At 41.0% G+C, this 12,496-nt stretch overlaps 1 protein-coding gene across 2 annotated transcripts in view; it reads left to right on the top strand.

Moving 5' to 3' along the window:
* Window positions 1-12,129, top strand: part of LOC139708890 (protein O-GlcNAcase-like) — a 39,034-nt gene extending 26,905 nt beyond the window's left edge. For both annotated transcript variants that reach the window (XM_071620852.1, XM_071620853.1), the window contains 6 exons: window positions 7,347-7,432; window positions 7,948-8,052; window positions 8,971-9,062; window positions 9,384-9,579; window positions 10,610-10,769; window positions 11,288-12,129. In XM_071620852.1, coding sequence (XP_071476953.1) covers window positions 7,347-7,432; window positions 7,948-8,052; window positions 8,971-9,062; window positions 9,384-9,579; window positions 10,610-10,769; window positions 11,288-11,424 — 776 coding nt within the window. In that variant the 3' untranslated portion in view covers window positions 11,425-12,129. The remainder of the gene's footprint in view (window positions 1-7,346; window positions 7,433-7,947; window positions 8,053-8,970; window positions 9,063-9,383; window positions 9,580-10,609; window positions 10,770-11,287) is intronic.
* The last annotated feature ends 367 nt before the right edge of the window (window positions 12,130-12,496 follow it).

Raw genomic sequence — 12,496 nt, forward strand, 5'->3', positions numbered from 1 at the left:
ATCAGCTTTTACACTAAATGGCACATCTGCTGCAGAAAAGGTGGCAGTTTGTATTTCTCCAGCAGCAAATGCAAGACAAATGAGCACTTTATACTGTCATTCCTATATCCCTGAAGCACATGTTACTGACTTCATCATTGGCATATTATTATTTTTTTCATTCAAGTATAGTCAATATCTTTGTTAGCTTTGTTTTCTTCTTTAATTTGTCTAACCAATTCAAATCTTTATCTGCAACCTAGCCATCAAACCCATGATGTCCCGGGAATAGCTTACCTGGACCATTAACAGGAAAAAAGAAATGAAATAATCTATACAGTAATTAATCTGATTCGCAAACCAAATCTGCAGAGAGTTCCCACGGTTTTGCTCCATTTTCCTGCAATGTCTGTGGACAGGTGATATAGCTCTAAGCCATTTTTGATGTGCACATTTCATATCAGACGTGTGGGTGATTTTTTTTTCATGTCAGTGCTGTCTCATAGGGTACGCTGCCAAGTCTGTGCATCGGGCAACATTCCATTCCCCCCTCCTCCTTGCCAAAAGGGTTAACTTGATATGGTTGCTGCGGAGTAGCGGGCTTTGTTGATCTTTAATCCACATGCTGCCGAAATGTGGCCGCCAAACATTGATGCAGTGCAGAGTTCGGGCATGCATCGAAACCATTCATACGAGTCCAGGCTGCAGCTCTGTCAAGTCACGCATAGGCTCCTATATATATATCTAAAGAAGAGTAACAGAAGACTTGTGATGGCTTGATTGGTTGCAGGAGCTTCACCATAGCAACGAGTTGTTTCTGCTCTGCTTGTTTTAAATAGTAAGGAAACTACTCTGCCCGAGTAGCACAGGAGTAGTAGAGATGAATTGATCCATTCCTTATGCCAGCACTGACTGAACGGATCGCCCTAGCGTCCGACTATTTCAAAGAGTGTTCATTAATTCTGCCTCTCTCTAGGGGAAAGAGAACACCCCCCTCACAGGTTCGGAGCAAGACGAACGTTTTCCGCAAGCCGGAGTCTCGGACGAAAATTCCTCTCCACTCCTTATTTTTGTAAGGCTTCAAAACCACTGACCAGGTTCAGGGCACAAGGAGAATTGTCACCGGTTTTGCCTCTATCAAAGGGAAGGCTGACACTGTCTTTTTCTCGCTCAACCTGAAAATGATTCTATGACTGACCTAGATAACCATTTTGGTGATAGATTTGCAAATAGCACACCCGTAATTTGGCAATACCGTTATAGTGTCTAACCTGCTAATCTACTATAATTTCGTGCATTAGCTGTGGGTAGAGGCCAAGCCACATTAATTCTCCCATGTCGCAATGATACTGGTCTGGTTTTGAAGTTTTCCAAAAACATTCTCATTTTCCATTATTCCTTTTTGTCTGCAAAATCTTGGGAATTGTCATGCAGATATGCAAATCAGATTGATGGACGTGCATCTCATTTTTGCAAACACGGACATTGATATGTTGAGGTTGCCATAAAAAGATTCTATAGACGAAATTTGTTTACCTATGCCACGTAGATTAAAAAGTGTTAATGATGAACCCAAGTGACATGAGCTTCGTCGTGCCCACCAGGCTTTTATTAGTTCATGTCCATGCTTTGTGTATCCTCCGTCTAACCAGTCTTCTTCACTGGACTCAATGACCGCAGTAATGCATTCCCGTCGTGCTCATGAGCCCCCTCTGACATGGAGAAAGTCACAAGTCATGTGCCTAAATATGCCTGCATCACCTAGTAAGAGGATATCATTTCTCTCACCACATTTCACTGTCCTCAGATATGTTAGGTTTATCTGACTTTAGAACGACAGAGGCACTTTTTATGTTTGACATTCTGGTCGACATTTTTTTTTCTGAGATTACCAAAACTACATTATCGCCTCAAAATCTCCCGTAGATTTTTAGCCTGTGCCAGTGAAAGCAAAAATCAGAAATGTCTAAATAAAAATCATTGAAATCCTAAGAATGTTTCATCGATGTATGCATATTGACATCTTGTGGCTTTCTTCAACCAGAAGAAGAAGAAGAAGAAAAATAAAAAGGAATTTTCCTTTGTCCTCCCTGTTTACTGCCTGTATGTAGCGTGTTGCTGAATTTCAGATGATTTTGTTCAGTCAGCAGCTATCAGCTTTCGTCTGTTGACTTGACAGGTTTGGTGTGACACAGACAGACGTACACACAAACAATAATCAACTTTAGAGAAGATGTATCTATTCTCCTTACACCTGTTGCTGTTAATTGGATAGAAAAAATGTGATTGTGTGTGATTGTAAATCAGTGGTAATCTGATGCTATGATGAGGCAGTGAACATGGCAGGATTTTATTGATTTATCCACTTTTACAAACCAGTCAAAGTGCTCATTGGTCGATGCATCATATGCTCCAAAGGGTTGGCTTAGAAAAAATCAATCAAACACAGTTGAGTTTTTTTTTGACACAAACAAATTTGGAATTTGATGTTTTCTTTTTAAGTTAATTTGTTTATTGTATGTTAGTGTCACTTGATTTTGACCCCAATACATAAGGTACTTATAATGGAGTGACAAGCAGAAAGAACTTTCTGATAAGTGGTAACTATTTGAACTGGTGTAAAGATTTAGAAAGACTAACAAAACCTTGCCAGAAATGACATTATTTCCATTTATATTCCCTGAGTGTTGTGATTATCAGATCATTTAGGAAATCTGGCATATTTTCTGTTCAATCAATCATATTCTGTGGTTAGATATTTTAGAAAGAAAACAAAAATGTATGCTTATCCCCCTTTCCCTCACCCCCAGAAAAAAAAAAAAAAAAAAAATGTGATCAGATTGATTGATTTTGCAAGCCAACATTTTGAAGCATCTTGCAAATGTTGCTCTGATTGTGACTTGTGTTCATCCCAGCGGAATCTGTCAGCCAGAACACCCTCTAGGATTGGCAGGATTGAACCGGTTCAGGGCGGTTCACTCTGGTTGTAACAGCTTAAATCAGGTTGCTGATTTAATACTGCGGATGATGTGGGATATAATGCCTTGCAGTGCTCCAATTACATATTATTATTATTATTATTATATTTTTTGTTCATGTATTGATCCCTGTATATGAAACTGTAACAATATAACCATCTCTTTACTATAGTTAGACATGTTGAATTGAAGATGCCTATTATGAAACTGAAATCTGACTACGCACAATGTAGTCAATCCCTTTTGTTTGTTTAAATATTTATAATTTTGAGAGTTTGATTCTTTCTTTGCTGTTTAAACATGTAATACTCTCAAACAATTGTGTATATTACAAGAAACAGCTATTACGCTCACAGATTTTTATTTTATTTTTATTTTACAAGTGGTTCAATAATTTTGAACATTATATGACATGTACTCCAGACCTTCCTTCATGTGTCCATCCTGTACACTTAGATCTCCCTACCTTGCGTTCATGCACTCTGTAGCTGTTCTCATTTTTACCTCGTCGTCACAATATTCTTGCTGTAGCTCTGTCTTAGTGAACTGTAGTGATCATTAGCACCTGTTACATCATAGGCACCATTCTTTCCTCATTTTCACCTCTCCCTCTCTCTCTCCCCCTCTCCAGACCCCTGTTCCCTATTCCCTGCATTGCCTTTCCTTCCTTTTTTTCACCCCTCAGCACATCTTGTTATTTCAGAATATCCGCCATGTGCCATTATTTTATCTAATTTCTTTGCCAAACTAGGTCTGCTTCCTGTGTTTGTTTCAGTATGGGAATGGATGTTCTAGAATCCATGCTTTTGTGTGTGCAGACCTTCAACTTGGCCTCTTTGAGTATTTCACCCCATGTACTGTATTGTTGACGGTGGTTCCACAACCAGCTGTGCTCCTTGTATCTTCTTATCGAAGTGTCTGTCTGTGACAGTTTGTGTGTCTACTTTGTTTTGGCTCCCCCTCTCTTTGTCTGTCTTCCTCTCTGTCTGTCTGTTTGTCTGTCTGTATCTCCCAGTATCTCTCCATCTTTCTCTTTCAGAGTATATCTTGTTTCGAGTTTAGTGAGACATTTGTGTGATACTCTTTACAGTCTACCTACTGTCTGAATGACCACAAGTACTCCGGTGATGCTTGATGCGATTGATTGATTCTCATCAGTCAGATAGTAAGCTGCCAGTGTGGGATAGTGTCTGATATATAGTAGATTACTTGGATGCCACTTTCTCTGTGAAAGGTAACTCATCCTCAGAAATGCTGCCAATGCTATAGAGTTTTGTTTGTTTGTTTGTTTGTTTTTATCAGCATGTCAGTCCCAACTGCAATTTTCCGAGCCCCTTCTCCTTGCTTCTCAGATGAAACTGAAATATCAACTTTTGCTCATACCCTGTTCAGAAGTGAAGAATAGGTACTTGCATCTTCACTATCAACAATCTGGGAAGACCATCTATTCATTTGTGTGCCACACTGAGACTATTTGCAGACTAGTGATGGTCACTGGGGGCAAACCACAAGGGGTCAGCATTGTCCAGTCATCCTCCAGAGCATGTGTTTATGATGGACCACTTCACCGTTCCAGCACTTTTTTCATTGCACTGTATGCTCTTTGTGCTATTCTTGAGGAAAAGTAAAGTGTGGTTTGTGTGTGCATGACTTGTGACTCGGTCACAAGGTAAGACCTCGACCTCCAATCTATGTCTTGTCTTGGTAGTCTGGGTGCCAAAGTCAGATTTTGGGCCTGACTGTGCTTTACTGTCCGCCAAATGCTTTATGATGGTTTTACCCTATTTCGAAGACCCGTGCTGAATGCAAATCTGAATGATGCCACTCTGGCAAAACACTACAGCCTGAGCCACTCCATAGCACTTCCTGAAAGTCATTCCCATATTAAGAATTGTGTAGTAACATTGACAGTTGGTTTCAGCATTTCATGTGACTTATTGAGATGTAGATCCAGAGGACTTGCAGCATTTGCAGTAGTTGGGTTTAACAAGGCAAGTTTATGGCCACATGGGTCTTCAGCATGGATGTGCAAATGGTGTAAGAGAGGCAGTACTGTGCTCCTACATTCTGTACAAATGGGCCCAGGGAAAAGCCCAGGGAGGTGGTTTCTGAGGGTGGCCATAGTCACTTTGTGAAAGAGCACCTTGGGTGATACCATCCTAAATGCACAAGTGTGTAAGGGTTTGTGTCTTGCAGACATACTTCAAGGGTTTGTGTCTTGCAGTCACAACTCATGGCAACACACCGTGGAAAAATGTTACCAACGTGACGTGAAGTGCATACCCCTTCAGCAATGAAAATGCAACCAAACGTGCACTGACGGCTCAGTGACAGAGATATCACAAACTTCATGTTTTTAAGATAATATGACAGCAGTTGTCAGCTGTTTTGAGGTATTGATCCTTGTAAATGGGCAATTCAAGCCCCCCCCCCCCCCCTTATCAGAAATCATTGCCTGAGTAGGGTTAATGTCCTGTCTCAGGCATGCTGCAGAGGGTTGAGGTTCTACGAGTTGGAGAGAGGTTCGTAGAAGACCCTCTGTCTGCGGCTTCTGGCAAAACACCACAAGACCACAATTATAGCTGCATGAAAGCGAAGCCAACACAGCAATGACATGATGTGCTTCTTTGGAGATGTGCATGAATAATTCATAAAAGTGTTTTGCCCATGTATTGACAGATTTGGTCTTTGGTTGGTTTTGGGGGGCTTTCGGCGGTGTTGTGAAAGTTGAGCAGCATACAAATTGCTGCGTAGAAGGCACTGCTAATGTAAAAAGGGTCCTCAGAAATTATTTGTGGTTGTGTGTGCTGGAATCTGCTTTCATTGTTTGTGTGTGTCTCCCTGACGCTTACCTTAATCTATGATCTGTTTCGCTTGACTTTATTCGCAATTCTTCCCATGATATCTCTCACTATTCCCATTGCTCTGTCTTTCTTTCTTTTTGTCCATCTATCTGTCTGTCTCTCATCTGATATCTACTTACCTTTGTGTGTGTGTGAATCTATGTAGATCCATTTAACTATTTATCTCTCAATATTGGTCCATCTGTCTATCTGCTTCATTGATACATACATCCATCCTTCTATATCTGTCTGTATGCATTATGCTGTTTGCATGTGTCTCGTCTCTGTCGTCATTTATCCACTCTCTGTTCATTCGCCCCACTATATCCATCCCTTGTCTATTCATTCATTACTCCATCTATCCATCCCTTGTCTATTCATCCTCCATTCCATCTATCCATCCCTTGTCTATTCATCCTCCATTCCATCTATCCATCCCTTGTCTATTCATCCTCCATTCCATCTATCCATCCCTTGTCTATTCATCCTCCATTCCATTTGTCCATCCCTTGTCTATTCATCCTCCATTCCATCTGTCCATCCCTTGTCTTTTCATTCACTACTCCCATCCATCCATCCATCTCTTGTTGATTCATCCACTATTCCATCTATCTATCCCTTGTCTATTCATCCACTATGCCATCTATCCATCCCTTGTCTGTTCATCCACTATGCCATCTATCTATCCCTTGTCCATTCATCCACTATTCCATCTATCTATCCCTTGTCAATTCATCTACTATTCCGTCTGTAGCCTTAATATATCCATCTTGCATTCCCCTCATCATTTTCAGAAGATGTTTTCTATCTTGACTTTCCTTTTATGTTACTTTAGATCAGATGATAGCATATTATCTCCTGTTCTTATAAAATGAATAAAGTTAGCTTATATTTTTGAAGGCAATTTCATTAGGATACTATCTCCATTTTTGGGACTTGTTGATGAATGTGTCAAAACTTAATAGCTTCTGTAGGGAGACTTATGCTCAAGCTAGTATTTTTCCCCCCGTCCTCCATCACATGTGAGGAAACCGATAAATCAAATTAACACAAACAAGAGAGTATCTGTCTCAAAGGGGATATCATCGTGCATGTGAGAATAAGTGCTGTACTTTCTAGTTTGATGTAGGGTAAAAACAAGAATACTTAGCAGTCTTTACAGTCTGCTTTCCATTTCCAGGCTCTTGTCTTGAATGCAGTGTAGGATTAGATTAGAAGCAAAAGACAAGAATATCTCAGTAAATGGGCTTGCTACACTTAGACTATCAGTTGAAACTGTGCCACAATTCCCTGAGCCATACGTACACTCTCAACTCCTTGGGTTTCTGTGAAACACTAACTAAACAGTGCCTTGTGGGTCTTTCTCGTCCTTATCTTCACGCTTTATCTGTCTCTCCAAGTCTTTGTGTTTTCAATTGATCACACGAACCCCACTATTCCACCACCACCTCAATTCTGATCCGCTAGGTGCACTTTCGAACACATATCATGCCAGATGTGTCATGTGTGCTAAAGAATGAAATGGTCAATCTCTCGTATTGTACAGGGTGTTCCAAAAATCACAAAGAAGCCTTCTTGAGTGGTGACAAAGAGCCGTGGCTGTTCAGAGGGGGCCTGACTGGTGAATTTCACGTAAGTTTGCTTTCCAGTACTTCACTTCTTCAAAGCCAAAATATAGTTCTCAGAAGGGTTCCAAATTTATCTTCCACCGTTTGGAATCCATCTGCTCAATCATCCAGTTGTCTGTGAATTGTGTTTGAGGTTTCCACTTTTGTGATGTAAAAGTCATCCACTTGAATCCTTTGTACCAAAGGAGGGTTTACGCTTGATTGAAAACAAGAAATGAAATCTTCTTGGACACTGGTGATGATACTTCAATTTAGCATGTCTTACCCCATTCGAATGTGGACAAAATATGAACAAAAATGCTCTTCAAGCTTCACTAAAGTTCTAAGAGCCCTATGTAACCAGTCTAACAAAATATGTGCCTCTCATTCCGGATGCCATGGAGGAGATGTTTTCACAGGAAGTTTAGACAGAAAGCCTCTCTTAGAAGTAAAATCTTGTCAAAAACAGAACCATGCACAATGTACGTAATCATGCATAATGTGTTCCATCCCTTCCTTCCCCCACCTCTCTGTCTGCAGCGCATGTTACCTCTGGACAGTGCAGGGGACCTCTTCATTCGCCAGATGCCCCGACAAGTCAGTAGCAAAGTCTACACCATCAGGCCTTACCTTGCCAAAGATGAGGTATGAACATGCAGTTTTCCGTCTCAGCATACAATGCCCGCTCTACAAAAGTGCAGTAGACTGTATACACATTTAGCCTGTACTGGCAAAGCATAAAGGGAGGGGGGCTGAATTGCTGCATTCATTCATGTTCATTGTAATTTGTGAAGGTTTTCCATCAGTGCACTACTGAGGAGTGGTTATTGGTTCAGCTGTGACATTTAGTTTGAGAAACATTCTCACAAGGAAATGAGGCAACAAAGGTAGAAGCATCCAGAGGAAAGAGAATTTTTCTGCAATTCTTAATCAGCAGTTTAAATTTTGAGACCATTTATGAGATGTTTATGGAATCCTTTGTGTAATTATACCTCCACCCACACATAGTGTGTAGGGGGTATATAGAAGTCACTCTGAGGTCGGGTGGCCGGGCGGTCGATCGGGCGGTCGGTCGGGCGGGTGGTCGGGCGGTCGGTCCGTCGGGCGGTCGGTCCGTTGCAAAATCTTGTGGGTGGAACTCCTCTCTCATTTTTTGAGCAATTGACCCCAAATTTGGCATGTGTGACCACTATCAAAGGTAGATGTGCAAGACACCTTTTTCGTTAGTATCGCATAATGGGTTGCCATGGCAACGGCATATTTTCGTAAAAACTTGTTGATCGAAATACTCTGCACATTGTTTTGTCATATATGTTGCTCCAATATACTTTTGCATAAATATAGTCTTGACAAGAGAGAGTCCATACAAAATGAATACATCTTACCAAATTTTTGTCAGTGATTAGAACATATGTCAAGTCTTGAATGTTGATCACTTGATGGAAAGAAACAACCTGTACTGAGAGGTACGGTTTGGAAAGTTGGCATTTTGCAGACAGAAATTATTTGTCTAATGTCAGTTGTAATAATGATTTTTCTGTGTTCATTGTTTTCCCATGGTAGGAGGCTCTTTACAACGTGTGCTCTATGCGGTATTCAGAAGACAACAATAACGATAAGAGCTTTGATGAATACCCACAACTAATAGGAGACAAGTAAGTCCATGATATCACTTTTCAAGTCCATCTCCTTTGTATTCAATAGATAAGTTTATACAACACTTACAGTGTCTCGTGCTATGCTATTGATCAACTGCTCATCATATGACATTTGCCAAAATTGCCAGTGGACGCTTTTGCTGTCAAGTAAAAGTACCCAGGTGGAATTATACAGTTCAAAATGAATTTAAATCAAACACCTCACACTGAATTACAACACTTTAAAACAAATTATTATTCAAAATGGACCTTGAAGTTGTGCATGATACTCTTTAACGAGGGCTGTAAGATGTTTTTCCACTCATGCTCCTGTTGCAGACACGTGGGTCACTTCCTCACGCTCAGCCCAGAGTACTGCTTCGTGGTGGAGGAGTCGGAGAACATCATCGGCTACGTCTTGGCCGCCCTGGACGTCAAAGTCTTCCGCAATAAGATCCAGGCAGCCTGGATGCCCGAGCTGCATTCCAAGTACCCACTCCAGGTGGAGGAGACAAAGGATCTCTCTCCGGCACAGGTGAATAGATACACGTATTGCTTGTGAGGTTAACATTGGGGGGTTGCTGCCCCTTTGAGCAGAGTTGCTGGACAGATATTTGTTTTTAACCCTTTGAGGACGAGTCCCGAGTATACTCGGGCAGGTGTCTGGGGAATGCGTGTTGTAGCAAAATCAAACTGCCCTCAATGGGATAACCCGCTGAGGATGTACCGATTTTGCCGCAACACGCATTTCCCATAAACACCTGCCCGAGTATGCTCGGGACTTGTCCTCAACGGGTTAACAGAGTGCTGCAGTCTCACAGATGTGTGGAAAGCTGAGAGGCAACAATTATTTGTCTGTGGGAAGTTGTCGGTGTTATTCCTCCAAATCCCATACTCTCTGATTTGCTATAAGATAGATACATCAATAGATTGAGGAAGAGATAGATAGGTGGATAGATAGATTAGTGAATAAATAGAATGACATGAGATTATTTAGAGAAAAATGAAGATGAGTGCATATGAAGGTATACTACATCATTTGTATATCAGTATGATATCTTTACTGCATCTCCTGGGCACTTCAAGGAAGCTGGCTTGGCAATGTGGGTACAACACCTCTTCAAGAACAGGCATGATATTGTGTAGATTTAAATCTGATTTCAGATTTTTTTCCCTCAAGTCTATACACATTTTGCTTTTTCCATGTATCGAAATCACCTGAAAATTTTGATTTCCGATTTTTTTGACAAACTTCAATATCCCTGCAAGAAATACCATTTAGCTTTGTGCAGCGACAACAACAACAATTAAAATTTGTTCTTGAATGTGCTCGAAGGGTGGACATTGTCCCATCCAAAAAGATGTATGACAATGTAGAAATCTCTCATGGGCTCTCGTCTAGAGTTTTGAAGACAATTTTGCTTACCATGTTGTGTGAAATTACTGCCTTTTGACAAATGGACACCCCCCCCCCCCCCCAATTGCAAATCTTGGTTAAAGTGTAACATGAAAAGATGATGATCATAAAACATGCTATTTGTGACTTTTTCCTGATGCTCTTACAGGAGATGATCAAGAGTCTACATGAGGAAGAGGTGGACATGCCGGTCACTCTCTACGCACGCCTCCCTTCCCCCATTTTCGTGGACATCCTGCCCACGGTGGAGGACCAGGGGCTGATCAAGAACCTCCTGGCCTGCGTGCTGGCTGCCCTCAAGTCCAACGGTAGGTGTCAGTCAGCCAGACATCATGTGGGGGGAGGGATTGTCAAACACACAGGTTGAATGTAGCAAGCAAGGAGACTGCAGAAAGTGTAACAAAACCTCATCTACCTCACATGCAAACCTAAACCGTAAACGTAAAACACAAACTGACAAAAATTAAAAAAGAAAATATGTTGGCAAATAAGTCCTGTTGAACTAGGAAATACTATACTTTCTTCTCGTTGGCGAATTGAAGTCACACATACATGAAATGGCATACACGTTGCAAATTCAAAAAATGAATAGGAATTTGAGCATAGCCCATCCTTTACTCTATTCAGAAGTGTTTGTATCTAATGTAAATGAGATATATCATTATGTTTTTGCTTTCTGATTTTCTGTGTGAGAGCCAGTATCCAAATTTGTGTGTTACTCCGTGTGTGTGTGTCGGGGGTGGGGGAAGGCCTCGGATGCCCTACACACTGCCATGAATAAATATGACGATGATAATCATTTTGATTCAATTGGGTTTCATTTCAGGTTCAACGGGTGTGCACACTGCCATCCCAGAGGGCGATGAAGCACATCTGGAGTTCTACGCCAAGCTGGGCTTCTTCCGTGTTCCCGAGCAGGACCAGTTCAGTGAAGGATTCATCTTACTAGGGCGGGGCATATGAATGCCCCTCTTTCCCACCCCGTGCAGCGTTCCCACCCCATCCCGTGCTCCATGGGTGCATAGCACGTACATGGTCCTTCTGTGTCACAGAAAGCTATTGTGTGTCAAACCCAGACAAGGGTGTCTCAAGACATCTCCTAGTCCCACTCATAGAGAATGATGGGATTCTGTTACTTCTCTGGACAGGTGTACCAGCCATGAAACACTGGATATCAGATGATGTTTGAACTTGTATTATGGTGATTATTATCACCAATTACCGTTCTTTTTTATGTGTGTCCTCTTTGACATTCACAGAATGAGCAGCTTTTGTCGTCCAAGGTGGTATAGATAGCACACTAATAAAAGAGTATTTAAGAGGTTTATATGATAAACTTGTCCTATTTTTCACTCGATGCTAAAAGTACCTGAAGGCAAACTGTGTATGTGGTCACAACATGTTCAGGTATATACTTGAGATATATGTGTGATAACACTGTGTTCCTGTCCACACAGGTTGTTGATATAGTTAATTGCTTAAAGCACATACAAGTTCGCACTATGATAAAATCATTTACTTTGGTTTAATAGAGTAGATGACCAGAGATGGTGTAGAAACTATCCCCTACAAGATTCACATTATTGATATTTATAAAGTGGTGATATGTATCCTTATCAAATGATTGACTGAAAGCAACCACTTGACCAGTTTTTCATTTTGCCTAACACGTCCAGTTTTTTCATTTTGCCTAACACGTCCAGCGGGCATAAGTTTTGCTAATGACAGGTACTAATGACCATTACTAAAGATGGCTCAGAGATATCAATACTTGAATAATACCTTTCTTCATTCAGTTGTGGCTTTCTCTAATCATGCTCACTAACATCACAATTGCATATTTTAGCAGAGTGCACTCAATCTGTCACAGGCGCATGCTCAATCACTTATTTATTGTAAACAATTCCCAAGTTCGTGTTCAGTGTGTTTGGAACATTTCTTCAAATCATCCTGGCTTTTGAGCAAGTTCTACGTGTAGCTGACGGATATTTACCTGTACTTGGAAATGGAAAATAGTTCATAGAACCATTTTATA

The sequence above is a fragment of the Diadema antillarum genome, unplaced genomic scaffold (genome assembly GCF_040938485.1).
Source record: "Diadema antillarum isolate AM-2024a unplaced genomic scaffold, OU_Dant_1.0 seq00001384_RagTag, whole genome shotgun sequence".
Lineage (NCBI taxonomy): Eukaryota > Metazoa > Echinodermata > Echinoidea > Diadematoida > Diadematidae > Diadema > Diadema antillarum.